The sequence below is a fragment of the Lagenorhynchus albirostris genome, chromosome 7, assembly GCF_949774975.1.
Source record: "Lagenorhynchus albirostris chromosome 7, mLagAlb1.1, whole genome shotgun sequence".
NCBI classification, from domain to species: domain Eukaryota; kingdom Metazoa; phylum Chordata; class Mammalia; order Artiodactyla; family Delphinidae; genus Lagenorhynchus; species Lagenorhynchus albirostris.
In genome coordinates this window covers 12,906,996-12,934,465 of record NC_083101.1, presented here as the reverse complement: position 1 = coordinate 12,934,465, position 27,470 = coordinate 12,906,996, and the positions used below count along the sequence as shown (strand labels likewise).

Sequence of the window (27,470 nt, the reverse complement as noted above, 5' to 3'; positions counted from 1 at the left end):
TGGCGCATAAATTCTTTTAGAATTGAATGAAACACATGATTCATCCTCACACCTGGCGCCGGAGGGTTTGCTTTCTCCACAGAGCAGAGGAAAGGACCTGCCCCGAGGACAGAGGGTGCGACATGGGCCTTCCAGACAGCACGCTCCCCACAACGGTCCTCACGCGCTCCCTGGTCCGGGGAGAAAAACAAATGCTATTTCAACAAAACCAGAAATGAGGCTGAGCTAGATCTTAGCAATAACAGTTGCCAGGAAAAGGAGGGCGCTCTGCTGGCTCCTGCCCAGCGTCCGTGATGCGGAAGCTGCAAGGGCCTCTCCAAAGCCTCCTTCCAGGTTTGAGGTTGTCACCAAGGGCTCCAAGGAAGAGACCATGGGCTCTGGAATGAGCCACACCTGCTCCAAATCCCGACTCTGCCCAAGTCGGTGGGCAAACGGAGTACCCGTAAAGCGCAGATAATAAAAACCTCCTAGAGTTATAGTCAAAAGTAAGCAAGAAAGTAGCTGGCCAGGTAACACTCAATAAATGTGATGCGGATGATGATGACAGAGGAGGACAGAGAAGGACAAAGAAGGAGGCAGGGTGAAACTACAACAGTCTCCCCGACTCTCCCTGGTTTTTTCCCGTGTGCACTTCAAGGGCTCGAAGCAAAAGGGAGCTGTCCCTCGAAGCCTGACGGCGGAATATGGGCTTGAGAGCACTCCAGGCCTGTGTCAAATTCCCACCAATGATTTTTCAGCATAAATTAAAAGGAGTGAATACTTTCTAATGGCTGCTACAGAATTACATGACGACTTCCAGGAGGATCCACAGAAATAGCTGAAATCAGAGGGATGGTCATTCTGCTGCATGGAAGCTTCTCGTTAATTTAATTTCTCCTTTCTTTCTGGCTTGTGGGCCTGCTTTGTAAGAGCTGAGTGAAAAGAGATGCATAACAAGCCACCCGGTACCCCAGCCTATTTCAATCAGCCTAAATCGGGAGCACCAAGAGTGTTGCATAGCAAGTGGGATTCAGTGTTACACTAACACCACCACCATCAGCGATAATACTTTTTTATATCTATATATAATTGTATAATTTACACAGGACGGTTAAGTCTTCACTTTGACTTTCTATTTTTTTCTTGAGCACTTATCATGTACCTGGCGTTCTAGTGCCTTGTCTAGCTTAACGTTCACAGTGACCTGGCATCACTCCTATTTGACAGGTGAGGTTGAGCCAGGTGGAGGAATTCCTCTAGGATCACCCAGGCTGTCAGCGGAAACTAGGGTTGGAAACCTGGGTCTGTCAGACTCCAAAGTTTGTTCTTTTCACCCCTGCTCCTCTGCTTTCTGTGAGGTCAATGTGATTGTTTTTATTTGGGGGGGGACAGGGAAGCTGGAGAGGCACTGTTTTCCCACACCTGGTGTTTCCTTCCATGTGACAGGAGTGACTTAGGGTAATACTTTTGGCCTCTCACGGCCCCCCCCTTGCTCTACTCCCCTGAGGAAATTAAATGCCTCGTATTTGGAAGGAGAAACCGGGTGGAAGCAGCTCAGTCCTTCCTCCCTTCCTCTCGGGAGAACGGTTCTGCTGCTCTCACCAGGGGCTGGGGCAGGCTCCCCAATCCTGTGCGAGTCTCACTCTGGATTCAGCCATCAGGAGGCTCACTTGCCCACGGACATAAGACACATTCTCAACATCACCTCTTCCATGATGAAGGTGATATTTCGGCCCTTACGCTCTTTACTCCTCTGTCTTATTCTCGATTAATTCAGAATTTAGGTAGAGAGGAGGCTGCTGATTGGGCCTCCTTCAAGGGTTCTCATGATTGTGATTCTCATTTTACAGATAAAGCCTGGAAAAACACTGAGCTCTTTCCTAAAGAAAAGACAGCATGAATGTCAGCACATATGCGATAAACAGCCCAAAACATTATTTGCTGTATGAATGTAATTCCTTTGCTTCAGATTAGGACCCATAGTTTAAGGAAGAGAAAAATGGGAGAATGGGGTGACACCACCAAAAATAACTCAAATGTGAAACAAACCGAAAGAGAAAACCCAACCTCAAATGACAACACCATAAATCAAGAAAATGCCGTGCCCCTACCAATTCTGAGATAATACATAAAGCAATTTGAATGTCACGAAGGGCCTGGAATAGAGAATTAACCAAAGCATTTCTCATGGCCATCATCAAAAAGTCTACAAATAATAAATGCTGGAGAGGGTGTGGAGCAAAGGGAACCCTCCGACACTGTTGGTGGGGATGTAAACTGGTGCAGCCACTATGGAGAACAGTATGGAGATTCCTTAAAAAACTAAAAATAGAGTTACCATATGGTCCAGCAATCCCACTCCTGGGCATATACCCAGAAAAGACAAAAACTCGAATTTGAAAAGATACATGTACCCCAGTGTTCATAGCAGCACTGGTTACAATAGCCAAGACATGGAAGCAATCTAAATGCCCATTGACACATGGATGGATAAAGAAGTTGCGGTACACGTATACAATGGAATACTACTCAGCCATAAAAGAGAATGAAATAATGCCATTTGCAGCAATATGGATAGACCTGGAGATTATCACACTAAGGGAAGTAAGTCAGATAGAGAAGGAAAAATACCATATGGTATCACTTATATGTGGAATCTAAAAAAATGAACTTAAGTACAAAACAGAAATAGACTCACAGACTTTGAAAACAAACTTATGGTTACCAAAGGGGAAAGGGGCAGGGGAGGGATAAATTAGGAGTTTGGGATTAACAGATACACACTACTACATGTAAAATAGAAAACCAACAAGAACCTACTGTATAGAGCAGGGAACTATCTTCAGGATCTTGTAATAACCTATAATGGAAAAGAATCTGATAAATAATAAGTATACGTATAGCTGAATCACTTTGCTGTACACTTGCAACCAACACAACAACGTAATTAAACCATACTTCAATACAAATAAAAATCCAAAGCATTTCTCAACTACTAAGGAGTCAAGAATCAGTTTATGGAGACCCGCCTCCAAAAAAAAAAAAGAAAAAGAAAAAGCCAACAATAAACCTTATGTGGGGAATAACCAAGCTCAAAAACTGAGCGCACTTTTTGGAGCCATCTATAATTTGGAACTCATCCAGAGATTTACCTGCTGCCAGAATTCTACCTAAATAACAAGCCTGGGACTTATTACTGTTATTGTCAACAATTGAGACAACAGAATGTTGGAACAGAAAGGGTCCTCAGCAGTCAAGCCCAAGACCCTCGGTGAAGGAATGAAGACAGGCCAGGTGACAGAGCTGTGCGGAGGAGCCACGCGGAATTACCTTGGCGTCCACAGGCTCCACGAGGAGAAGCGAGTCAACATCAGAGCCAAACTAGGACCCAGGTCTCCCACTCCAGCGTGCCTTCCCTTTCTCATGTTTTGCGGCCCGCAGTGATACTTGTATGTCCACCGCTCCGATGCCATGCATTCACACTGTTGTGCTATCATAGGCCACGTCAACAGGCTTCTGAGACCAGAGGAAAAGTTGCCCACAAACAACTGGCAGATTTAAGATTTAAACCATGGGAGACACTGGGCCACTTCTACAGTAACTCAGCACAGAGATGAGCACCATTCTACCGCCTGATTATAAGCACTGGTTCCCCAATTTCAAAGATGCTAGAACTGAACTTGGGCAGAGAATAAATGCAGAGCCAGGTACTGTCACCCTCACGAAGCACCCAGATTATAACAGCAACAAAAAATGGCCTTCGGTATCAGAAGTACTTTTAGAAACACAATGCTGCTCCTCTTCTTCAAACTAATTAACGTTCGTAACCAGGACTAAATTTTTTTTGTGTGTGGTACTTGGGCCTCTCACTGTTGTGGCCCCTCCTGTTGAGGAGAACAGGCTCCGTAGGCGCAGGCTCAGCGGCCACGGCTCACGGGCCCAGCCGCTCCACGGCACATGGGATCCTCCCGGACCAGGGCACGAACCCGCGTCCCCCGCATCGGCAGGCGGACTCCCAACCACTGCGCCACCGGGGAAGCCCTAAAGTGTCTCTTCTGAATGCAGTGGAAAAGCAAATCATTCTGGTTGGAAGCAAGTAGCTGGATGGTGAGAGACTGTCAAAAAACACACTTAGTGTTTTCTGACAGTCTCCAGATAATAAACACAGCTTCCAGTTAAGCCACCCTCAGATATCTGGCACCTAATACCTAGTGGTTTAAAAGCAACTGGTAAGATGGGCAGAGTCTAAGGGTTTTTAAAGGATGAAATCTCCCTTTTTCTATATCCTTCTTTTTAAAGGGAATAAATCACATGCACTTAGAGAAGCGCAGCATTCTCACACCACAGAGATTCTAGAGATGAACGAACCACGGCCCAGAGAAGTGTGGGGACTCGCCCAAGGTCAAGCTCAGAGTGAGGCCCAGGACCTTGACCACCAGCCCAGGTCATCTCCCACGGTCAGAGCTGCCCTTCCATGGGAAGACTGTTCTTATTTAAGGTTCCCAAACCCGTGCACAGCAAAGAGGAGAAGTTCCTGAAAATCTATGGAACCCACTTTCATTTTGAGGCACAAATTGAACAAATGTTTTGCATCAGGGATTATCTTGATTAAACTATTTATGTGAGCACCGTTGATCTACCTCAGTCTTGCTAAAGTTCATTAGGCTGTCCATTTACTTATATAAATTCCTGTTGGCTCAAATATCTTAAAAAGTAAAACACATGTAACTCGCATGGTGGAAAACTGTGTTTTTAATCTATATGCACCTGTAAGAATTATAATAATGATAATGTTAATACCATTTATTGAATGCCTACGTGCTCAGCACTGTGATAGGCACTTTATAGAATAACAACAATAAGGATAATTATAAAATAACTATCACTTATTGAATACCTAACACGTCCAGTCATTATGCTATGTGTTTAAGTACTTTAATTCATTTAATGATCACAGTCATCCTGTTAAGTAGTCATTGCTATTATTTCACATTTTATAGATGAAGAAATTGAGACTTTGAGAAGTGACTGCGCTACATTTCACAGAGCAAGAGAAGACTCAGGATTCAAACCCAGGCCCACTGGATTCCTGAATCCTTTGTCTTTTCCACTATACGACGCTGCATACGCTTTATAGAAAGTATTGCTTCAAGTTCTATTTCCAGCAAGGACATTTATAGATGCAAGGACATTTATAGATCCAAGGACAAACGAAATGATGCTAAGACAACCTGTTCCCTATAAAAGTCTCAGACTTCATGATTTGGAACAAAGTAACTCTGCTACCAAATTCCCTGAAGAAAAATCGAGCTCACAGCTTCGGGGCCATCGGATAAGGCTGAAAGGCTGAAATATGAAGTGGTTCCAAACTACGGTGAAATTTGGGAGCGAAACACAATTTGTTTGTTGCTCCATTTTAAGATATTCATGAGGCAAGGAAGCATTCCCATTTTTAATAATTAAATGGCTAAAATCTGCAACCTGATAAATTTACTGCTCATGAACGATGCATTCCTAGAAGGGCCTAAGTTCGAATTAGCAGCCCTACAAGCTGTCACGTTACAGTGCAAAACCAAACCAATGAGACAGAAATGTTGCTGTTGCCTAGAGAAGAAATTTTCCCCACCACTTGTTCTCTTGTAGAGAAAGGCTGAGTCAAAATTCAGAAATCATCTAGGACTTTGCCTGCAAACGAGCTGGAAGAGAATGAAGAGAAGAAAAGAATAATGCAACATTTTCCCTCATGAGAAGCATTGTTTTAAAAGGGTGTGATTTTGCCTTAAAGGTTAGACTTTATAATCATTTAATATTTTACTTGTCTTGAGAAACCCGCACAGAAAGGCAGGGAAGGGAAACAGATTAATAAAAACATGCATTTATGAAGTGGCCCTGTTTGGCTTTCTCAGTCCTGTGATAGCATGCAATGTACGTGACACCTACGACTAGAGTTATGTTAAGTTGGGGGCTCCTGTCTCTGTGTTATTGGCAAATTACCTCCAGTGGCTGCCTTCACCAGGGGCATGTCCATCTCTTTTGTATAAGGATGAGTCCTACTGACTGCTCCACCCCCATGGTGCCAAACCCCAGCAGGGGCTGAGGGGCCACTGCCCTGAGTCCTCAAGTGGTTCGGGACAGACCCAAGACCTGGGACTGGCAGGCAAGTGGTTCGTAAAGTGTCGTGTTGGGCCTGGACCAGCAGCGTTGATATTACCTGGCACCCTGCTAGAAATGCAAATGAATCAGAAACTCTGGGGCTGGGACTCAGCCATCTGGGCCTTAACAAACCCCCCAGGTGATTCAGATGCCCATGCCTTGCAGGGGTGGATGGAGTCAGGGATGGCAAGAGGAGGCGGGCTGGCAGGAAGTTGGGACCTCCATGTGTTCTCTTTCTCAGGCCCCACAAATGTTAGAGACAGGCCTGCACGCAAACTGGTGACGATTAAGCCAGACAACAGACGTCATGCACCTCCGGGACTCCAGAGGTACTTGTAGAATGAGTGTGCCCAGAGATCTGCTTTGGCCCCTATTGGATCCTCACAACGAACCTGCACCAACATCCCTGTGCAGATGAGGGAACCGGGACTCAGGTGACCTGTCCAAGGTCACGCGACCAGGCACTGAACCCGGGTCTGTTTGACCCCAGAGCTGGTGCTCCTTCCCTACATGCGGCCATTTAGTCTTGGCTTGAATACTTCCAGCTACGTGGAACTCACTACTCACTACTACTACGAGTCAACCATTATCATTTCAGGCAAAGTAAGGTGGTGGTGATTTTCTTTTTCCTTCCTTTACTTGAGCTTAAATCTCTCTGCAAATTGCAGCCATGTTTCCTTGTTCTGCCCATTGGGGCCTGCAGAGAGTTTATCCCCTCTCCACATAACCACCTTTCAAGCTAAAAATGGTAATGCCATCCCCTGGGCTCTTTTATTCTCTTTCACTCTCTCCTGCCGGCAGACGGTGTCCAGAACTACTTCCTAATCAGGCTTCTGAGGACAGACCCCAGTCTCGATCCCTTACGGCACCTAAAGAAGTCATGATGTGCAGAAATACGACCTATCTGAGGCCTTGGCTGGTAGATTTGCACAAACAGACAAACATTCCCATCACTGGCAACCTCTTGTCATGTGTAGAGTCCAAGAACCCCAAGCCTGTGGAATGTCCCATTGTTTCTGAGTCTTGGTTTCCTTGCCTGTAAAATGGGGTAATGCCTCGTACCCTGCCTACTTTGCATGCACCACTGGCTCTGAAACGACGACTCTGTGAGCTGCAGAGCACTGGACAGGTGTGGAGGTGACAATGGCAATGATAACCAGTAGAAGGGGAGGCTGACTGGGGAAGCCCCGTGAAGCAGGTGCTGCAGAGAGGTCCTCCCTGCCTGCCCTCCCCCGAGCTTACTTCCTCCATCACCCTTCCCGCCAGGGCATGGGGCCAAGTGCTCGCGAAGGACACCAAGGCACATGCATGGCTCCAAAAGCCGGAAAGTAAATTAAGACGGCATGATGATTTGTAAAAGATGCCTTAAAGACAGGATGTTTCTGTGCCCAGCAACTGAGCCAGCAGGCAGGGCGGAGCTCTGTGAGCTGGATGCCGGGAACGGAGTTAAAGAAGGTCAGAAAGACCGGCAGAGTCAGGATCTGAACCCAGACCTCCTGCCCCGGCTCACCCCACTTCACCACAGCTGCCATTGAAATCACCTGACAGACAACTGTCGGGTGTGCCCATGTGGACATGCAAGTCTACTCAGGGAACAGCTATCGCCATAACGGCCCCACCCCCTCGTAAGGCCCCAGTCCACTTACCCAGCTACCTAGCAGACAGTATACCTGGAGGTCTCATGACCCTGCATCACGTCCCCCCAAAGCTGCTACGTGCCCAGGGCTCCCTGGCACCCCCCAGTTGCTAAACCAGCCCCTTTCTTGACCCCTCCTTCACCCTCACCTCTCATATCCAACACATCCCCAAGTCCTATCCACCCATCCTCCTAAATGCCTCTTTTTTTTTTTTTTTGGCTGCATTGGGTCTTCGTTGCTGCACGCGGGCTTTCTCTAGTTGTGGCGAGCGGGGCTACTCTTTATTGCGGTGCGCGGGCTTCTCATCGCAGTGGCTTCTCTTGTTGCAGAGCACGGGCTCTAGGTGCGCAGGCTCAGTAGTTGTGGCTCGCAGGATCTAGAGCGCAGGCGCAGTAGTTGTGGTGCACGGGTTTAGTTGCTCCGCGGCATGTGGGATCTTCCCGGACCAGGGCTCAAACCCGTGTCCCCTGCATTGGCAGGCGGATTCTTAACCACTGTGCCACCAGGGAAGTCCCTAAATGCCTCTCGAATACAACATTTCTCTCCACCTACCACTGCCACCTAATCCACACAGCCACCATCTCTCTCACACCTCTTAGCTGCCTCCGCATCCTCCCTGGCAGTTTGGTTTTCACGCTGCAGCCAAAGTGATCCTTTGAAAACATAAATCTCATCATGTCACCCTGCTATTTAAAACTTTTCCATGGTTGGGATTAACAGATGCACACTACCATATATAAAACAGATAACAACAAGGATTTACTGTATAGCACAGGGAACTATATTCAGTATCTTTGTAATAAACTATAATGGAAAAGAATCTAAAAAAAGGATATAGATATATATGTATACGTATGTATAACCGAATCACTTCGCTGTACCACTGAAACTAACACAATATTGTAAATCAACTACACTTCAATAAAAAAAAAAAGTTGTCCATTGCTTTTAGGATGAAAAGCAAAATGCCTGGACTAAGCCATTAGATCCTGCAGCCCCTGGCCCTGTCTCCTGACACCCTCCCTGCTTACGCACTATAATCTTGCCACCTGGGACTTCTTTGTTTTACCTGTAAATTTGTGGTACACCACGCATACAGAAGAGTGTATAAAACAGGTGCATACATTTAAAGAATAATTCTCATACTTGTGCCTCCACCACCTGGGTTAACAGAACACAGCCAGGATCTCAACCACCCACCCGTGCCCCTCGCCGCACCCTCTCTCCAGCCCCGTCCGGAAGTAAACATCTTAAACTCTCTGATCATTCTTCCTTGCTTTGGTAGGGTTACGTCTCTATAAAACAAAGTTTAGTTTTGCCTGTCGTGAGTTGGAACCATACCGCAGATATTCTTTCATGATTTGCTTCTTTTCCTCAACTTGAATATCAACGCACAGAGGTACGTTATTCACGCATTTCCCATTGACATAGAGTCTTCCCGTGAGTGAATACCCAGGATTAGTGCATTTTTCTGTTGGTGGACAGTTAGATTGTCTCCAGCTTGTAGCTTGTATGAACAACCCGGCTGGAGTTCTTTCTGTGCTTTGAGAGCCCCGGGCTCCTCTGTCTTGCCTTCAGGCCCTCAAGGGACTCATTTTCTCTGCTGAGGCCTCTCTCACTGCCTCCGTCCTGCTCACCTTGCTGAGCTGGTGCTCCCACTGCACCCTGCACCCCACAGTGATGTACGGTCATCCCTGACCCAGCCCAGGACCCACACATAACAAGCCCATCTGCGCGTGTGTGCATGAGTTCATTCATGCATGTGTTAGCAGCTTCTGGTGCTGCAGAGGCCTGGACAGTCCGGAGGAAGAAAGAGAGCCTCGCCAATCAAACGAAGGCTCCACGGCGACAGGAAGTGCACACACTGAGCAGCCAGCTCCCCGCTGATTCTCACGCTGTGATGTGAGCACCTAGCGGAGGATGAGCTTGGGGGCGGATCCTACCACTCTGAACCTTCAAATTCCACCTTCTTTCCCCCTCACATTAGCCTCTGTGATGAGAGCTGCAAAGGGCTCTTCTGCTGCTTAAAAAGTAAAGGGAAAAAATGGAAATTGAATAAAAAGGAAAGGAAAGAAAGCAGCTGGAGAATATTGCCCACCATTTGGTGCGATAACCAGGGGCTTTCAAGTGATTACTAAAACCAGCTTTGATTTTGAGCTTTCATTTCTTTTAATCTAGCAGATAATTAGAGGGAGATCAAATGCATCCTGACACTATGGAGAACAGTATGGAGGTTCCTTAAAAAACTAAAAATAGAACTACCATATGACCCAGCAATCCCGCTACTGGGCATATACCCTGAGAAAACCATAATTCAAAGAGAGTCATGTACCACAGTGTTCACTGCAGCTCTACTTGCAATAGCCAGGACATGGAAGCAACCTAAGTGTCCATCGACAGATGAATGGATAAAGAAGATGTGGCACATACATACAATGGAATATTACTCAGCCATAAAAAGAAGTGAAATTGAGTTATTTGTAGTGAGGTGGATGGACGTAGAGACTGTCATACAGAGTGAAGTAAGTTAGAAAGAGAAAAACAAATACCGTATCCTAACACATATATATGGAATCCAAAAAAAAAAAAAGGTTCTGAAGAACCTAGGGGCAGGACAGGAATAGAGACATAGAGAATGGACTTGAGGACACAGGGAGGGGGAAGAGTAAGCTGGGACGAAGTGAGAGAGTGGCATGGACATATATACACTACCAAACGTAAAATAGACAGCTAGTGGGAAGCAGCTGCATAGCACAGGGAGATCAGCTCAGTGTTTTGTGTCCACCTAGAGGCGTGGGAGGGAGACACAAGAGGGCGGGGATGTGGGGATATATGTATACATATAGCTGATTCACTTTGCTGTACAGCAGAAACTAACACAACATTGTAAAGCAATTATACTCCAATAAAGATGTTAAAAAAAAAAAATCCATCCTGGCAGGCAAAGATCAACCTGTCGCTGTTGGAGATCAATTCCCACTTGCTTTACCACCTCCTCCTTCACACATTTTTTTCCTTAAAACAAAACAAACAAACAAAAAACCTCCCCAGGTTACATATATTGTTTGACTTGTTTAAATACTACATTCCTATTGGACATTTCCCACGACAGATACTCCCTTAGGAATAAGCAGCATTTTTCTCTCCTTCTAAATTAAGAACATCTCATTGCTTTGCAGATTTAAAAACATCCAACTGCAAACTCCCTTTTATGGATGAAGAAGCCAAAGTACAGAGAGGGGAGGAAACTCTGTACCACTTACAGCTGTAAGTGGCAGCACCAGGATTCACCCCAAAGCATTCGACTCCAGGGCCCCTACGCTCACCGTTCTGCTGTCCCTCCTCTGCATTAAAAACACATGTGCATCTCCAGTCCTGCTTCCTCATGGGCTCTCTCTAGCCTAAGACAGACTTCCAAATAGCACACAGAGCTTTAAGCACAAGATGCTAGAAATCAACTAAACATTCACCAATACGGAGGCAGAGTCCCAGCCATTGATGAAAATGATGTTTACAGAACTGTTAATAAGAAGGGGAAATTACTGTCGCATAAAATGGAGAAAAGTAAAAACAGCATACAAAAATTATACAGATTGTATGGCCTCAACTATAAAACAATATAGACAGCAGAAAACGATACCATTTTTATGAACTAAAAAGTTAATAATGATTAGCTCTGGGTGCTTTAATTTGAGGGAGATTTTTATTTCATGCTACACAGTTTTCAGTATTTTCCATTTTTTTCTACAATGAACACATATCACTTTTATAATAAGAAAAAATTTAATAAGAAGCATGTAGCAGAGAAGCAGGATCTGTCCTCTCCAGCCCCAAGCGCCATTTTGGAAGCATGACTGGCAGTCCTCCCCCACCCTGCCTAACCCCTTGGCCCGGCTTCCTGCCTCCATCCTTCCTCCCCCAAGCTTATTTCTATCTTCCTCACTGAACCAAGCCCAAGCAAATGACGGCCCCACCTCCTTCAGGAAGGCTGCCTTGACCACTCCAGGCCAGCCACTAGTTGAATCATAGGAAACTGCCACTCTTGTAAGTCAAATTAAAAAAAAAGATCGAATATCAGTAATTTCCTATGATTCCACCTCATCCTTGGCTCAGCCTGCCTTCTTCTGAACTTCTAGCATGTTCCCAGTCTGGGACTCACGATTGCATACGAATAATTTTCTGTCTGGTTCTGTTCTGTCTTGCGGCACGTGTAGATCTTGCTTTAAGCTGGTGTTCTCTGCACACTGGCTTACATTTTATTCATTACGGTTTTCAAGATTACTGAATATGAATTGGCCACCTAGCTGGCCACAGAGTCCTCACAGGAGATGATCAATCACTCATAAGCACCCACTCGTGTTCAGTGATTGAAGCTAAAGGGATGAGTCCCTGCCTTAAAGTTTGGGCAAAGGCATGAACCCAACCCGATAAGGTAATGCCTTGTGTGCGCACGTCTCCTTAGTGCGCTAAATACCTTCTCATCCACTCTCTCAAGGCAAGAGCTAGACACACCTGGCTTTAAATCCCAGTCTGTTGCTTATAACTGGTGTGGTCTTGGGCCTGTCACTCAACCTCTCCAGGCCTCAGTATCCTCCTCTTAAAACAGAAGTAGTGATAGCACCTAGTGCATATGGCTGTTATGAGGACAAAATGGGGATAAAGGTAAACACCACCGTGCCATACACAGTAAGCACTCAACAAACAGTCCCTTGTGAAAGAGGCAGAGCAGCTACTATCATTCCCTTTTCTTCTCTTGTTTTGTTTGTTTGAGGTTGTTTGCTTTTGTTTTTTTTTTTTTCCGATGAGGAAACTGGGCTCAGGGAAGTATACTGACTTATCTGAGGCCCAGTAGAACTGGTATCAAAACCTTGATCCTAAGCCCAGACCGCAATGCCTCCTTCCAAAAAGCTAACAACGCCTCATTTAAAAGCACATGAACAGTTAAGGCTCACTGGAGCAACTCATGAGGAAATTTCCAAACACATTTGCTCCCCCATCACTACCTGGAATAACTCTGGAAGGGCCCACGCAGAATTCCGCTCTGCCGTTTCCCCAAAATGCCGACTGACTGGCCATATGCTCACCTCAGTTCCCATCTGCTCTGCACCCTGGTGAGAGGGCGAACCGGCCTGCCTGCCGGCGGAGGGGCCCTGCTCCAGTGTAATGGTCCCTGAAACGACACTCTCACGTCAGCTCAGGATATCCGCCTTCCCCATAAGTCTAAGAAATGGTTCCTGCTCAACAAACTGCATGCAGAAGAGGCTTTTACTGGTTACTTCTGACTTAACGCTTAAACGTTTCCGAATGGAAGAGAGCTGTCTGGTTTTATTTCATGCACATAAAATAACGCGTGTACCTTTAGTCACTTCCTGTCTGTTCTTACGTGAAAATGCACACATTTTTCTAGTTTGCTGACTGGCACCTGAAATGTGAAGCCTTTCCGGGTACGGCGGGTATGATGTATCCCGAAGCCGCGACACCCCAACCCCGGGCAAATCGCTTTAGCTCCGTGGAGCCTCTAATGATAATAGGGCTGTTGGGTCCTTAACTTTTGGAAAATATGATGAAATTTCTGACCTTCTCTCCAGGAAAAATACACACAGACATAAGATTTTGTGTCATTTCAGGGATCACAGACAGCCCGAAGGCCTTCATGTTTTCAACTCAGGTTGAAGACAAGCTTTGATTTACTCTAGGCCACCCACCTCTGGCCTCTGGGTCTTCATCTACGTCCCTATTGGCACCTTCTCTCCAATAATCTACTTCACGCACCTGTCTCACCAGCTGACTCATCTCCTCACGTTTCCCCAACAGAGCCCCGTGCCTTTGTGTCCTCCACCAGGGGAATCCTTCCATCCATTTGCCTGTTCCGAATATTACTCATCCTTTAAACCTCAGGCCCAGTGCCACTCCTCGTCAGTTTTTTGGGTTTTTTTTTTAAACTCTTCTTATCAGGGAATAATCTTTCCCTTGTTACTTTGTCTTTATGTCTAGGGCATCTTGTACTTTCTACCCCGTAGATATTATGTGTGGGTCTTGCCTCCATTACTGGCCCATGAGCTAATTCATTTCTGTAGTCTTCTCCCTGACACACAGTAAGTGCTCAATAAATGCTCTAAATAATCAGTATCTGTAATGCTGGCATGGTGTAAAATGAAACCCAAATGAATATGCAAATATTCATCTCTCTGTGACCCAGACTCCTTCCTGATTTATGTGAAATCTTCAGAGGTGCCTGGGGTCAGGGTGTGCTCATCTGTAGCGTTTTGCCACAAAGAAATCATGAGGGGTCAACAAAGCCCCAGAATTTCAACAAAATGTCAGCTGTGCACACGTGGATGGGCCATTCCATCCACAGGGTGGTTGGATGATTCTCCTGAAAGAATGCCTGTTTCCAGAAGAATACTCCAGAAAGTAAGAAAGATAATGTTCTACATTCACAAAGGCATGTTTAGTCTATAGTTTAGGAACCCCTCCTCTCTATCGTTGAGGGTATTTCACTAGGACATAACTGCCAATTTAAGGGGCAGAGATCTGGGCTTGGAGACCACTAATTAATGTGTTTTTGATATTCTTCCTCAGGACAGGACAGAGGTACATTCCTTGGTCAAACTATAAGCCCCCAGCGGTGAAACCGAACCACTGGGAGATTTCTTGATCTCTGTTCTCTTAGAATGTTTTGCCTTTGTCCTAGATTCTATGTAGAATCCACCTAATTTGAGGATTCACCTAATGTACTGGTTCTGAACATGGCACAAGATCCAAGGGATACACTTGGAGTCAAGGTCAGAGTGAAGCCTGAGCTCCCAGTGAAGCCTTCAGAGGACAAATGTCTCTGAATTAGGGCCAAAGCTGTCCCAGCAGGCTGACTCCATCCTTCATATAAACCTGGTTGTCACGGCGGTAGGAGGGAAGGGAAACTGGGAGAGGACCATGGACCGGTGTTGTGGGAAAAGGGGCTTCTGTGCTTTACATAAGTCATGTTCCAAGTGTACACTTTTGAATAAGAGGCAAGCAGCCTAGCCCCAGCTCCCAGGCCCTGCGTGGCATCCAGAAAATCCTCTCAGATTACTCCAAGCCTGTCCCTGGCTTTACTTATATTACTCCGGGTCCTAAAGGGTTATGATTCCTGAGAAAGGAAGGTGGTTACCAGAAACATCTACAGGAAGAGGAGCAAAATACTAGTAAAATGGCTCCCCCGGGGGTAAACCGACCTTCCAAAAACTAATCAATTGATGGAATAATCACCTCATTTTTAAAATAACTGAGGAATGCAATTTATTCACTTCTGCTTCTGATAGAAGTGTTTACAAAGAAAGGCTTGGGCTCCCCAAATACCTTGAGAATAGAGGAAATTTTCCGTTGATTTCCCTGATTTCCTCCTTCAGCTAATGACCCACCTTCTTCATTTTAGTTTTGTCTTGTACGATTCAGACGGACAGAATCATTACGTACACAACTCAGATAGGCTGCTTCAGGAGCTGGTGACTTATGTTTCACCATCAGCGTAACTTTAAAGCAGCCTGATGGACCACATGGTGACCCCAAGAATTAGCATTTGTCTAATCCTCTCAGATGTCCTGAGGGTCTCTCATATGTGTCATTTCACATGATGCCCGTGAGAGTCCAGCCAAGGACATCCCTTGATCCCCATTTCAAAGATGAGATCAGAGAATAAAGCGACTTGGCCAAGCTCATAGTGCAATGATCAGAGATGAAGGACTTCAACCCAGACCTGGCTGATGCCAAGCCCAGTGCCTTGTCAGGACACACGCTTCTCCTCTGCCTGGGATGCTTGGGAGGGACGTTCTTGAACCAGAGAGCTGACTGGCATGATGGTTTCTAAGGTCCCTTCCAATACTAACAGTCTGTGCTTCTATCAATAAAATGAGGGGGTTGGATTAAACCAGAGGTTTTAGAAACTTCTTGTAGCAGAAAAGATCCTTTCCTCTCAAAGGAAATCTCTAGAATGCCAAAACATAACATAGGTCATCCCAGCTCCCCTCTGGTTGAAAAAGAAATGACTTCCACCCAAATGTCCATCAGGTGACAAATGGATAATAAAATGTGGTATGTCCATAGAATGGAATATTAGTTGGCCATTAAAAAGGAACAAAATATTGATACATGCTACCCCATGGGTGAACCTCAAAAACATGGTAAGTGAAAGAAGACAGACACAAAAAACTCCATTTACATGAAGAATCCAGGATATGGAAATCCAGAGACAGAAAGTAGGCTGGTGGAGGCGGGGATGGGGAATGATTGCTTAATGGATACAGGGCTTCCTTTTGGGGTAACAAAACGTTTTGGAGCTAGAAAGCGGTGATGGTTGCACAACATTATGAATGTACTAGATGCCACTTTTATATGGCTAATTTTATATTGTGTGAATTTCACCTCCATATGTGTGTGTGGAGATAGATGACGGTTCTAGAATCCTCCCCTTTTAGCCTCCCCCTTCCCCTGTCCCTGCAGTGCCTCCAAAGAACCCTAGTATGTAAATCAATAGAGTCACCAGATATTACAAAAAGTCATCAGAGTTCAAAACAGCTCTCATATGACAGCTATTTTATTCCTTCAGGGGCCAAGTGTATTTTCTCTTAACCCAACAAATAAATTTGCCTGGGCCGGTGACATCATGCTACTTGGAAACAAAACTTTCCACTGGCAGCCAGCTCCACTGTCAAGTCTAGTCCACAGTGATCTAACAGCTTTGGTTTTAGGATATGTCATTGGTTTTAAACTCGAAAGTCAGCTTTAAGTATACCAGAAAAGATCATGGCAACCAAGCGTTACCTTTTGTTTGTTCAGATTCTAGTAGATAATTTTATTGTTAGCAGTAAACCAAGCGTTATTAAGTCCCTACTATATAGTAAAAGTCTTTCACATTGTTTCATTTAAATGTCATTATTTCCATTTTATAGAAAAGGATACTGGGGCTCAGAATAGCTCTGTACGTCCGCAAGGTCAGGATTTGAATCTCAGTCTCTTCAGCTCAAGAGAAAGTTCTATCAACTACGGCAAGATGGGTCTCAGCAGGGTTGCGAGTTCCTCTCACCATGGAAGGCATGAGGACTGCTTTCAGTCCCACCAAAGAACTGACCCCAGCCTACCTGCCCTTCCGGGGTGTGTGAAGATGCATGACACACGGACACACGTGTCTGGTGCCCTTCCAAGGCCCCCCTCTGCACCTTCCCCGAGCAGTTTAGAGATATGAGGAGTTCAGGACATCTATCGACCTTTTTTCTTTAGTCTGTGCAGGAAAAGTGAAAGCCCACTTCAACAGTCTTGCTGACAAAGCGTACTCAGGAAAGAACTGATGAAGGACACATCAGACCCTCTTTTGCTAAGGAGTTGAAGGGGAAGGCTAGGATACCATTTGTTTATAACTGTTTACGTTGGATCCTATTCAAACACAGGAAACTCCAGCTTCTAAAGTTAACTGCCAGCCTAGAAGTCCATGTGACATCACTTCCTGCAGTTGGAGTGACCTGGACCCAGACTGGAACACACAATTCAGCACTACAACACTGTGCGTTATCTGTGGGCACAAATATGGTACTTTTCCAAGTTATACTGAAACATTTCTACATAAAAGAGTTGAGAATAATTTCAGCCTTTTTGTATGGTAAAGCTATTAAAATGATAATAATAATTCTTTACATAAAAATTCACTTTACAGATTACAAAATTCTTTCATGGACAATCATTGCTGGGTTTTTTTTTTTTAAATGGTATAATTAAGGAAAAATATCAGTAAATGACATTTAGCTATTAACATACACCCTCCTATTGTAGGTAAGGAAAGGATGAGGTGGAAGCGTTTTTCTATTAAAATTGAAGTCAGGTTCTTGAAGCTCTAACTGTTCCTGATTACCAATAAAAAACAAACAAAGTCGATGCTTTTTAAATTAAAAATGAGGTGCTGCTACTTATGACTTGATAAGTCGTACAATGCCTTGCCCATCCTTCCCAGTGGTCCTGGGTCCATTTAAATTGCTTTTAAATTTTAGATCTGCAGCTCATGTGGATCATACCGAATGCCAGGTGTTGGTGAAGAAAAACAACTAGAACCAGATAAAGAAAGTTAATCATGTGTTGAGGCCATCTAATGTGAAAAATACAGTGGTACCCTTACCTCTCTTCCTGGTTTTGGTGGCAGAGGTTAAGAAAGCTCAGGCCACACAATGGCCTTCGAACTTGTTCCCACCAAAGGAATCAGAAGGCTAATGTGTCAAGGTCATCTTTGAAAGTATGCCCCTGGGCCACACTGGCGTGGAAAGCCACCAGAATCTCCCCGCAGTGCAATACGGTCTCTCAAGACCTAACCTCTACTGGGGAGATCAATGACCATTAGAGAGTAGATTTTTGAGAAATGAGTTATATCACAACGAATCTGACCAAACTGCAATTAATCCACTGCTTTTCTTTAGGGATGGCTAAAAACAGCAGCTGCATGCGTGTATGCGTAGACCCATTACCCAGCTGCCATGGGCTGCTCTGAGGATTCTGCAGACCTGACATGCCACCACTTTGAAGCCCTAGTCGGTGGAGGCAGGATCGGCCCACGTGAATGACAGGTGAGCGTTCTCAGCGAGTCTTGCTGGCAATGGATCTGTGCCTCACACAGCAAAGAAGGCACTGGAAGAGAACTGGGCCGAGCAGGCACCATCCAGCCTGACTCAGAATATGCCAAATGCTCCTTCCGAGTGACGTTTCCTGTAGGGCAGTGGCTCTCAACCTTGGCCGCATGATAGAATCACCTAGGGAACCTCAACTATTTCTGTGGCCAGGCCTCCAGCCCAGGCTAATTAAAAGCTTCTCTAGATGTGTGGGTGCTTGCACTGGTATTTATGAAAGCTCTCCAGATGGTTCTAATGTGCGGCCAAGGGGAGAAGCGCTACTGCAGGGTGATTCGAACAATATGTGGGCTTGAGCCCAGCTGGTGAGGGGCTGCATAGAGGAACCTGCAAAACACCCCTTGCTTAGGGAAGTCAGCGTTCCTCATGTTCGCGAACCATAGCTGACAAGTGCTTTACTTGTCTGGGAGCGTTTGAGTCAATCTGATATGTCGGGGGTACCAGGAGCGCTGTTGGGATTGCTTGTCTTTGATTTTTCTGCCTAAAAGAGGCACAATGATATTCACTCAACACTTACTTTGTGAAAGCCAGGAATCTGGTAACAAAACAAAGCAAACAAAATACCCAAGTGAAATGTCATTCATTTCAGGGGTGATTCCATGGAGGGAGGGGCAGGGCACATACTCCCATCAATATCCCAGTGTAACATCCACTGGGTGGGTAGGATGGAGAAGAATTATAACTGTTGTAAGTATTACGGAACTGCCACAAGTTCAATAATTGGTTCTGCAGGTTTTGAAACAAAAAGCTTATACTGCAAGAATGCAAACATCATGAAGAAAATTAAAAGGAAGCGATCCTTACCACGTCCAAGTTACCTGTGGCCCTCTCCTCCGGCATTTTGTACTCTCTCCCTGTGCTTGAGGATTTCACAGAGAAGCACCAGGTGGGCAATGGTGAGTGAGGGGAGATGCTATCACTGGGGGAGAGTGGGTTTTTAGAGAAGACTTTCCAGACTCAGATAACCGTCGGCTAAAAATTCATCCACTGAACCCCAAGTGTTGGATTCATGTTGTAGGTCTCCATCACCTGACTTCGAGTCACTATATCTGGAGGCTGATACTCATAGATGAAACTACGATTTATTAGACTGCTTAAGGTATAAACCTCACTCCCAATGTTAACATGTTTTAAGAACTTAACTTACCTACTTAGGACACAGGAAGCAGAGTTGATAGAAATAAATGATATAAAAAATACTTACTGGCTCTCTCTTTTCTTCTTAAATGGGTCCATGAGACGCAGTGTGTCTCTGATGACGGCCACTTTCACTTCTTCATCGACAAGGCTGGGGACATTCTCAAACACCCCTGGAGAGAGCTTGAAGGGTAAGGATTCCATGTTACAGTGGAGAGAGTGATTCAGCACCAACTGACCACCAGCACAAGCCCCAGTGGTTGTACTGTTAGAATTCTCTAAAGGCTCCCTTCAGTCTACCTGAAAAATGACAGTTTCCTTTTACAAATCAACAAAATACATGAAGGGGAAAAACAGCGCTATGTGTTTCTCATTATCAAAATGATACGTGCTCACTGTAGAAAAACTGGAAAGATGGCAGAGAGGAGGAAAATCAAAAGAATCCATATAGTTCCCACAAAACCCAGTATTAATCGTTGGTGTATTTCTTTCCAGTCTTTTTTATGCATTCTTAAGTGGCGGGGGGAACGGGGGGGGGAGAAAAAGATAACCACTGTTAAATGTACTATTTATCTTAGTGATTCAAGCATGTCGACATGGCTAAATCATATTCGTAGAATTTCAATTAGTTCATCTCCTGAGGCTAACTAATTAGTTCATGTCAAAACTGATGGAAAGGCTCAGCTGCTTCTACATTTGCAGATCGTAAGAAGTGGAGAATGGCATGCTGGGAAGTTACCATAGGTCGGGTGGAGCTTATATTAATAGATGATGTTCAGAGCTCAACAAAATTGAAATCATGTAGGCCTGAACAGAACTTTGCTGGGCAAATCTGAGAATGTCGAATCTCATTTAGCCAAGGGAGCAACAGGAGAGTGGGAACATTCGGTTGGATGGTAATATATTCAATGAGACACTCAAAATACTCACTTCTTGCTCGTGTTCGATTCTCATGCTGGGGTTTGCATTTACTTCAAGTAGTATAGGCTTCAGATTTTTCATGAGAAGAATGTCAAAGCCTAAAATCTGGGGCAGTATAAACATAATTCAGAATTACTCCCTTTAGCTGCAGCGTCTTTGCAGGAATCGAGTATGGTATTAGGGGAATCAAGGTGAAAATTAATTCCAACCCCACCCCCAGCCTGGGCCTTGACCCTGGCTTCTCTCGTCCACAGGCCCTCTTCCTCTGGATGTACTTGTCAGGCCAAATGGACAGCAGAAAATTTTATAGGGGCCTTGGTAATGGGATGAGGTCCCATGGTTCACTTCAGCACCATCGGTGTCATCTGAAGTGCGTGGTAAGATGATGACCTCTTTCTTCTTTAACAGGTTTTTTATTATGTTAAGGATCAGTAGTAGTCCATCAATTTCTCCCTCTCCTTCTGTTCTCCTCTATTAAGTTGCTTCTTAGCTAGATCTCTACAAAACCCAAGGCTATCTTTCTTAACCTCGGGTATATATCAGCATCACTTAAGGACCCCTTTCAAAACCACTGCCCGCCCCCAGCCCACACCTATGAGTCAGAAACTTCCAGAGTGGAACGCAGGCAAATGTGTTTTAAATAACAAATCCCCTGGGTAATTCTGATAGACCCTCCTAAGAGGAAGGGAATATTTATTAGGCGCCCACTAGGCACCAATTATGATAAAATGCACCAATTATTCAGAATCACGTTTAATCCTCATGCCTGCGTAGTGGAAGAAGGGATCGTGCTCTCCATTTCACAGAACCAGAAACTGAGTCTCGGAGAGGCCAGCGGATTTCCTGAGACTGCCTCTCTAGTAAATCACAGAGCTGGACTTCACACCCAAGCAGAACCGGCTACATAGTTTGTGGGACCCGGTGCAAGATGAAAATGCAGGGTCTGTTGTTCAAAAAGTATGAACAATTTCATGACAGTGAAACAGAGCATGAAACCAAGCGTGGAGGCCTTTGGAGTGTGGGACGCTGAGTGCACAGCCCACACGCCCATGCGGCCAGCCTGCACCCAAGGCTAAGTCCAGCATCACTGGTCAGCCGCCGGCTGCTGCCTCAGGTGAGGCTTTGTCTTCTGGCCTCTTTCAGCTCCTCACAGGCCCCACGATCAGGGTAAGCCACCCTGGGCATCTCATTGCCGCTGCTTGAAACAACCCTTTATCGAGATAACACCTCCTCACCCTTGAGACTGCAGGTACTAATTGGATTCAGACGGACTCTAAGGACACCAGACTCTTGGGAGGACCCTCATGATGTCTCTAGGAGGTGACAAGGTAGAAAGCTCCCAAAGTTCCCAAAACTAATGTGGAGAATAAAGGAAAGAAAAAAGATATAGCTGCATCTCCTCCTCTGTGGACTCAAGAAGAAAAGATGAGGGAAAATCCATTTACTTGTCTATACAGAATATGCACTAGTTAAATGATAATTATTAAACTGTAGCTTCATCCTTATTAACGAAATCAGAGCCCGGATGACCATTTCGGGGGGGCGGGGGCGTAATTCAAGATGAGGTTAGTCTTCAGTAAAGGGCAATAAGGATGAAAAGTTGGGAAAAGTCATCCTCACTCTATTTTTCTTTCCCTGGTCATAAGAAGAAAGGAATGGAAATGCAGTAGAAAATGTTACATGTATTATAGATCCGCTTAATAATATATGACAAGTGGATATGAGTGATGAGGCCTTTAAGAGACTCTGGTGACATCATCAGTCTAACTTCAGACCTGGCCTGAGACACGTGATGCTGATGAGGCTACAGAGAACGGAGGGCTGCAGTTCATCATCCTGAGTCATAGACGCTTACTTTCCGCTACATTAGAAGTTTGGACTTGTACTTTCTCAGCCTCGGGGACTCTTCTCAGCTCAGTGCACAGTGGTTTTATGCATTCACAGCTATAGGGAAGCTGGAGAAGGGGAGTGGCAAAACCTTATCAGCCACAGGGACCTGCACACAGCAGTAGCATCATATTTCCCAGAACCTAAACTTTGGTGCAGGTAGTTGAACGTGTTGGGTCTTGTACAGGAATGCTTTGGAGCCAGATTTGGGCTTCAATCCCAGCTTGGTCTCTCACACTAGCTGGACAGTTCTAAGCCCCAGTTTCCTCATCTATAAAATGGGAATAGGAATAGTACTTACCTTAGTTCATTCATTCGTAAAATACTGACTGCCTCCTATGTCCCAGAAACTATTCTAGCTTCTGGAAATAAAGGAGTGGACTGGACATAGTCCCTGCCCTTATGGAGCTTACACTCTAGTCGGGGAGACAGGAGCAAATAAATTTAATGTGATGTAAAATGTCTTGCACAGTACCTGACGCATAGTAAGTATTTAATGAAAGTCATCTTTATATTTTTTCACAAGTTCAAGGAAATGTGGAGCACCAATGGATCTCAAGAAGCAGAATCACAGAACCAGGAGGAGGGGTGCTATTATCATAAGATCCCAGAATATCAGAGCTGGTGGAAAATCAGGAATTTATTTGGTTCAGAGTTTTTCAAAATGAGGTCCTTTTTTGGGAAGCACTGGGGAGGCCGGATCATACCAACTTTTACCTTTTTGTACATCCTGGGGTTCCCAGGGGAAAAACATATATATATATTTTAAAAACTACTAAGTTAGTCTAGCACCCAATTTGCAGACTAGAAACCTGCAGCTCAGAAATGGGAAAACCTCTCTCCAGTTTGGTGGCAGAGTAGGAAATGTCAAATGAAGAAAGAGAACTTTTCGATTATGTGATACTCTCCACCCCTCCAAGTAATTCAGTCAGCAATTATGTGTTGCTACTTGAGGGGTGCCCTGGGGATTTAAAGATATCTGTCCTTCATCCCTTACCTCTAGAGGCTCCCAAAGCAAGTTGGGGAGAAAAGGCCCTGAGCCATGAATTGTAAACTCATGCAAAGGCTCCAAACTACATTTCAATGAGAGGGGATTCCCTCCTGAGCCCCAGAACTACATATCCATCTGCACCCACAGTATTCCCAGCTGGGAGGTCCCAGACTCCTCAAATTCAACATATCCAAACTCACTATCTGTGGTCAGCAGCTTCTAAGATGGTCCCAATGATACCATCTCCTGGTATTCATACCCTTGTGTAATCCTTTCTCTTTGAGTGTGGGCTGCACTTAGTGACTTGTTTCTAACAAACAAAATAGGGCAGAAATGATGGCATATCACTTCCAGTATTAGGTTATGAAAAGACTTGCATCTTGGGATGCATTCTCTTATTCTCTCATCTGCTCACTCTGAGGGAAGCCAGCTGCCATGTTGTAACCTGTCCTATGGAGAGGCTGAGATGGCAAGGAACTGATGTCCCAGCCAACAGCCATGCGAGTGAGCTGGGGAGGGGATCTTTCTCCAGTAGCCTTGACATGACTGCAGCCTGTGAGGGACTCTGCCAGCAGCAGTCAGCCAACACCCCTTCCTCCTTTACACCTAGCTGCTCAGCAACTCTGTACATTCTACCTTCTAAAGAGATTTCGAGATCTGGCCCATCCCTTGTTGCTCCTGGTCTAGATCAAGCCTGCACCACCTTTCACCTGGACTACTTTAATACCTTCCCCATTAGTTTCCCTGCTCTCAAACTCGCCCCTCTAATTGACCTGGCACAAGGGGATGCCAGAGTAATTTTTATAAAGGCAAATAAAATATTAGCACTCATCTGCCTAAAAATCCCTGCTTACAGCAGGAAGTCCAAGTTCCAGAACATGTCCTGCAAATTCCTCTATGACCAGAGTCTGTCTCAGACTCTAGCTTTATTTTCTCGCACTCACTGCTGCACATCTTGGGCTCTAATTGTGCTAAACTATTGGTAGCTGTAGGATGCTTTACTGCTCTCTTTGTGCTCTTCTACTTAAAAGACAACTTTATTTATCAAATATTTACTGAGCACCTACCAAACCCTAGGTACTATTCTAGGCACTGGGGATCAAACAGCAAATAAGACAAGGTATGTTTTAACTCCTGCCCTCTTAGAGCTTACATTCTAGGAGAGAGACCACAAGCAAGTGAATAATTAAAACAACGTAAGAACATAGAGTGTGATACAGTGGATGGAGGGGAGAGTCTGGTGGTCAGGGAAGGCCTTTCTAAGAAGGTGACATTTGTCATCCCATTTTCTTCCGGTTTGCACAGCTTCTGATGAGAACTTGTTGGTTATTCTTTGTTCCTCTAAACATAATTTGTCTCTCTAGCTGCTTTTAAGATTTTCTTATCATCACTGATTTGATTATGATAAGCCTTGGTGTGTGCGTGCACATGTTTGTGTGTGTGGCCATTTCTTCAAATAGTCTCCTGTATCTTCCTTGTCTCTTCTGCTCAGGGAACTCCAATTACACATGTTAGACCATCGATATTGTACCATAGGTAACTCAGGGTCTGTTCATTTATTTTTCCTGTCACTTTGCTCTCTCTGTTTCATTTTGAATAAATTCTATTGCTATGTCTTCAAGTTCGCTGATCATTTCTTCTACGGAATCTAATCTGCTATTACTCCTGTCCAGTGAAATTTTCATTACAGATATTTTCTTCCATTTGGTTCCTAGAAGTTCCATTTGGTTCTTTTTTAATAGCTCCATTTCTCTCTACATTAAGCTCATATTTTCCTTTAAATTTTTGTACATAGTTGTAATAGCTGTTTTAACATCTTTTTCCTACTAGTTTCATTATTTCTAATATTTATGGGTCTGTTTCTATTGATTTTCTCTTTAGGTGTGGGTTGCCTTTTCCTGCCTTGTGGAATATCTAGTGGGTTTTTATTGGAAGCTGGACATTTAATGCTCAGTGTCTGGATTTTGCCTTCTTTTAAAAAGTGCTAGGTTTTTAGACAGTCAATTATTTACAGATTATTTTGATACCTTCAAGGCCTATTATTCAAGCTTTACTAGGTTGGGCCTAGAGTAACCTTCATTCCAGGGAAGCTTCAGTCCATTAAGGCAGAACTTCTCTGGAGTCTCCATTGAATGTGTCCAATAACCACCAAGCACTCTCCACCCTGACTTTGGAGCTTGAACATCTCCCTGCTCTGTGTGAGCTCTGTAAGTAGTTCAGCTTCTCAGTTCCCTGGTCATTCTTTGCGCAGCTTTGTGGATTAACCTTCCACATGTGAATGGCCCAGCACTTGGCAAAGATGCACAGGGATCCCATGCAGGTTCTTGGAGCTCTTTTCCTGGTTGGGTCCCTACCTTTCAGAATTCTGCCCACAGAATCCTAACCACCTCGGCATTCCTGAACTTTGATCTCCATTTCCTCAATTCACTGATATCACAAGGCTCTGTTTAGGTGCCCCCCCCCCTTGCCCATCTTCTGGAGATTGCCTCCAAACAGAAAGCTGAGGCAACCGTAGACACATCTTGGCTTTTTCCCCCCTTTCCTCGGGGATCACAATGCATAACTAAGTGTTGTCCAAAATCTGAAAACACTTATTTCATGCATTTTGTGTGTTATTCTAGTTGTTTTCTAAAGAAGGCTAAGTCCAGTCTTTGTTACTCCATCATGACCAGAAGCAAAAGACTTGGCAGGTGACGTATGAACAGGGACTGAATGAAGTGAGCAAATGAGTTATTTGAAGAGCTGAGCAAGAGCCTTCCAGGCAGGAGGAATGGCAAGAACAAAGGCCACTTCTGATAAACAGCAAGGAGTGAGCAAGAGGGAGATAGGAGATGAGGTCAGATAGAATGACAGGGGACATATCATGCAGCATCTTGTAGGCCATGGTAAGGAGCCAGGATTTTAAGTGCAATGAGAAAGCCACTGGAGAGTTTACACAGGGAAGTAATTTGATCTGACATGTTTTAAAAGAATGACTTTGGCTACAGTGAGAAAAATAGGCTACAAGCAGCAAGGGTGGGAAAAGGAACACCAATTAGGAGGCTACTGCAGTGATCCAAGTACAAGGTGATGGCTGCCTAGACTGGGATGGCAGCAGGGGAGTTGGTTAGAAGTGGTTACATTCAGGATGCATTTTAAAGTATATCTGCAAGAGTTGCTTATGGATTAAATGTGGGAAGGAGGAGAAAAGAAGAAATATTAAAACTGGGGGGCCGGGGGGGCAGGGTTTAGTCTGAGTAACTGAATGCTATTCCTTTACTGAAATAGGAAAGACAGTGGGAGAGTAAGTTTGGAAGGGAAATCAAGAGTTTGATTTTGGACATGTCAAGTGTGAGATGCCCACCAGAAATCCAAGTAGAAAAGTAAAGTGGGCAGTTGGATAGACCAGTGTGGAACTCAAGCAGAAGTCAAGACAGGAGATACAAATACAGGAGTGACCAGCACATAGCTGGTACTTAAAGCCATGGGGCTAGAAGAGATCATTTAGAGAGTGATTGTAGACACGAGGAGAGGAGCTGGGATCGCCATCCCTGGCAGGCGCAGAAGAAGGGGCTGAGGAGCCGCAGCTGAGAGAGGAGGGACACCAGGAGGGTGTGGTGTCACTCACTGTTCTCTGCTTGGCAAATTCTCTCCATGCCTTAAGCTCCAGCTTGAGCATCTCCTCTCTGGGAAGCCTTCCTTGACTGGGTTAACTGGCAAAGTTAATTGCTCCCTTTTCTGTGCTCTCCCTGCATCCTGTACATGCCCTCTTACAGCATTTATTACTCCCACGTGGCAGTCTCCCCACTACACAGTGCACCTCTTAGGGACAGACTGCATCTTATCCAGAACCACATGGCCCACAGTTAGCTCAGGGCTTGTCTCAGTGGGTGACCAGCAAATGCGGCTAGAAGAAGAAAAAAGCTTAAATGTCAGAAGTGGTCAAGGAAGGCTTTACAGAGAAGGTGGGATTTGAGCACCATCTTGTCAGCACTGAATTTCAAAAAGGAGGGAGAAGAGGAGAGAGCATGGCAGCCAAGACAGAACAAACAGGCAGAACTGGGGGAAACACCAATGACGTCCAGGAGACAGGAATGACGTCCAGGAGACAGGAATCTCCCCAGGAGACGGGGAAGCGAGGTT

At 45.0% G+C, this 27,470-nt stretch overlaps 1 protein-coding gene across 1 annotated transcript in view; it reads right to left on the bottom strand.

The window, feature by feature from the left end:
- Nucleotides 1-27,470, bottom strand: part of TTLL11 (tubulin tyrosine ligase like 11) — a 244,838-nt gene that overhangs the window by 118,675 nt on the left and 98,693 nt on the right. The window contains exons 5-6 of the mRNA XM_060154432.1: nucleotides 20,480-20,575; nucleotides 19,617-19,732 (exon numbers count right to left, since the gene is read on the bottom strand). Of these exons, the coding sequence (XP_060010415.1) occupies nucleotides 19,617-19,732; nucleotides 20,480-20,575 (212 nt within the window). The remainder of the gene's footprint in view (nucleotides 1-19,616; nucleotides 19,733-20,479; nucleotides 20,576-27,470) is intronic.